Genomic DNA, 3,316 nt, shown 5'->3' on the forward strand with positions numbered 1-3,316 from the left:
TAGACGACCAGTGACTCCTCAGAGACGACGCGATTACCTTCAGCTCCTGCGGTTTGACTGAAAAATGCAGTATTACCCTTAAAACCCAACACTTAGCCATTTGGGAAGCAGAGGAACACGTCACACATGTATAATTATGCACAGCGGCCTACGCCTGATGCCAAAGCATGTGCTATTCTGAACCTTGAGCAAACATCTGTTTGACACGCAGCCGCCGCGAGTGTCTCGAAGTCATCGTGCGTCCAGAGAAGAACACAGAGAGGAGCGTGAGTCACATGATGCGACTGTAAGCATGTGTTTACAGCATCACACACACATCACCTGAGAGCAGCTCAAATGAAAGGAGGGAAACAAACACCTTGTTTTTTTTTTTTTAGAAATGCATGTATTAAAAGTCTCTTTCAAACAATCAGACAGCTGTTAAAATGCTAGTCTGGAATTACACGTACAATCGGATTAGAATTTCAATGGTACATCACATTTGTTAAAAACAAAATAACAAAAGATCTGATGGTTTGGGGGCGTCAGTACCTGTGTTGGAGAAAAGAAAGCCAAAGAGATTTTCACTCTAAACAAAGAAACAATAGGCCTTTAATCGCCGTTCACCCCGAAACGATTAGCGCGTGTAACAGTTAAGTCCTGTGTGGATCGCCGTGAACCCAGACTCTTGCAGGTTGGCACTAAACTCTTTTTGGAAGGCACTCGACGCGTAACCTCCGACGTCCTCGCGTCAAAACAGTGAAGTCCTCGTGCGCTCAGAGGGGAGTGGCGTCACCCGCCGAAGAACGGAAAGCAATACTTTGTATGATTCACAACAAGGGTTTCCAAGCCGCTTTAACCTCCCTCCTCCCTCCCTCCGCGTGTCTCAGTGTTCCACGTTTTTGGGGTTTAAGTTCCAGTTGCGAGTGCAAGACACTTGTGTTGACATCAATGGTGTGCTGCGATTCCTGAAGATTCCTGCAACACACCTCCACAATAAAATACAGAGAAAAAAACTGATTACTAGAGCTCGTCTGCGTGGAGAAGACAACACCACAGTGCCTCTGATTTCTGTCTATATATATATATATATCTATATGTATTTATATAATCCCAGGACATTCAAGTATTGTGTCATGTAAACACTGGTTTCAATATTCTTTAGTTGTGTGCAAGACATGGAGGACACTGATACTGATGACCGTTTAAACGACAGGTCGACCGAAAACCAAAGTTCTGTCATCTATACAAGAAGAGCCTTTCTGCTCCACACTAACAGCTGTTTGGTTAGCAACATTCTTCGAAATATCTTCTTTTGTGTTCAGCTGACGCAACTCGTACAATAGACGACAGCAGAACTCTCATTTCTGGGAGAACGGTCCCTTTAAGGCGACGGTTTCCCCAAAACTAAACGATCTGTCAGCTCTTGATTCTTGATGAACGGTGACAGAACTTCGGTTTCCGGTGGATCTTCTCCTCTGCAGCGGAGTCAAGCGATGTCTGTCTGTGGTGTGTTCTGTCCTCGTTCTCCGCTCGCGCGCGCACTCGCTCACTCACCATGGCAACAAACGCGCAGGAGAACCCAGGCGTCGCGCGCGGTTCTCAGAGGATCGCGCAGGACGCGCAGCACTGGTCATCTCCGCTCGGCGCCGACGCGTAGTTCATCTGCCGCACGATCTCCGCGAACAGCTCGTCCACGGAGCCTTTGTTTTTGGCCGAGGTCTCCATGAAGGGACAGTTCCAGTCGTCCGCCAGCGCCTTGCCCTCCCCGGAAGACACCTCCCTCTCGCCCTCCAGATCCACCTTGTTGCCCACCAGGATCATGGGCACGCGCTCGTAGCGCTTGACGCGGATGATCTGGTCGCGCATGGGCTTGATGTCCTGGAAGCTCTGCTGGTTGACCAGACTGTACACGAGGATGAAGCCCTGGCCGTTCTTGATGTACAGATCGCGCATAGAGGCGAACTGCTCGGTGCCCGCCGTGTCTAGGATCTCCAGCACCGACGGCGACGAGTCCACCTCGATCTCCTTGCGGTAGAAGTCCTCTATCGTCGGGTCGTACTTCTCGATGAAGGATCCGGTGACAAACTGCACGGTCAGCGCCGATTTTCCCACGCCACCGGATCCCAACACGACCACTTTGTATTCTCTCATGGCTCTGAACGGACGGGCAGTGTCTCTCTCTCACTCCCTCTCTCTCTCGCGCACGCGCGCTCTCTCGCTCTTCGTGCACCCGCGTCGAGCCGCCCTGCTGTTTTCAGTCCGCTGTTCTTCCGCTCGCCGCCGGTCTCCGGGATCGGGCGCGGCCGCTGCTGCCGTTCGGTGAGTGTTCTGCGGTGGGGATGGTCTTGCTTTCGACCGTGGCCCAGCATTAGAAGCGCATTCCGCCGGACCGTGTGCCGTGTCTGCGCTCCGGGAGCGATCAACGCGCCTCTCTGTCGCGCACACGCGCGCGCACTCTTCCTGCCCACCGGCCTCGGCGCGTCACCAGTGCAGCGGCTCTTAAAGGCGCAGTCACACCAAGCAGATTTCCTTACAGTCCACTTGCATTTATTCAAACAATACAGCTTCACATTAATAAACGGGAAGTATTGTTGCCAAATCCATCAAACAAATCCAACGTCAGCTGTAAAGCAGCTCTGCTGAAGACAACAACAGTGACATTATTCAGATGGGCTCGGTGTTATTGTCACATGACTTCCCTCTGCAGGACACACAATGCTCAACTGCTCGCTCTTTTTTAATGCAATGCCACTGACTGAAGATGAATAGCCAAGGAAGCCAGTTTCCACCGGGAAATAAAACACAATAAAAATACAGATTTGTTTTCTCACACTTCTTAGAAAATAGTCACAGTTGTGAGATTTAAACTCTGAATTCTGACTTTTCTTTCTTGCAATTCAAAGTGTACATATATCGTTTTCCCCCACCATAAAGAAAAAGAGAATTGTGACTTTTAATTTCACAATTATGACGTTTTTTAGTGAATTCAGATTTTTTTTCTAAGAATTTTGATTGCAAAGAAAAAATGTCTAAATGATGAGATAAAAAGTAGATTTTTTTAATCCCAGATACAAAAACAGGCTTCCATAGTTAGAAACAAAGAATATGCTAAAAAAGTAAGCTATCACATTACTTCAGAAAACTTGTAAAATATTGCATGAGACACGTGGACTACATTGATAAAACTTCTAGAGTGGTTTTACATGAACTTGAACCCTGACATTATAAGTCACAATTCATATTTGTATATATATATATATATATATATATATATATATATATATATATATATATATATATATATATATTAGTAACAAATTTTGTGCTGTGTGAA

The 3,316-nt window shown here is 47.1% G+C and overlaps 1 protein-coding gene across 2 annotated transcripts; it reads right to left on the reverse strand.

Annotated features, from left to right (window-relative positions):
- Positions 1 to 362: 362 nt before the first annotated feature.
- On the reverse strand, positions 363 to 2,582 carry rap2b (RAP2B, member of RAS oncogene family). Of its 2 annotated transcripts, none has more exons than XM_026232950.1 (2): positions 1,537 to 2,582; positions 363 to 957 (listed from the first exon to the last, which is right to left on the reverse strand). In XM_026232950.1, exon 1 carries the CDS (start codon positions 2,131 to 2,133, stop codon positions 1,582 to 1,584), a length of 552 nt encoding a protein of 183 aa, XP_026088735.1. In that variant the 5' UTR covers positions 2,134 to 2,582; the 3' UTR covers positions 363 to 957; positions 1,537 to 1,581. The 2 variants fall into 2 exon arrangements, with proteins under 2 accessions (XP_026088735.1, XP_026088734.1); XM_026232949.1 differs by having other exon boundaries at positions 363 to 968; positions 1,537 to 2,557.
- Between the last annotated feature and the right edge of the window lie 734 nt (positions 2,583 to 3,316).

Source organism: Carassius auratus, chromosome 45 (assembly GCF_003368295.1).
Source record: "Carassius auratus strain Wakin chromosome 45, ASM336829v1, whole genome shotgun sequence".
Taxonomy (NCBI): domain Eukaryota; kingdom Metazoa; phylum Chordata; class Actinopteri; order Cypriniformes; family Cyprinidae; genus Carassius; species Carassius auratus.

What these genes read in the sequence shown, in the direction of transcription:
- rap2b (XM_026232950.1), bottom strand. Translation starts at nt 2,133, where the DNA reads ATGAGAGAATACAAAGTGGTCGTGTTGGGATCCGGTGGCGTGGGAAAA.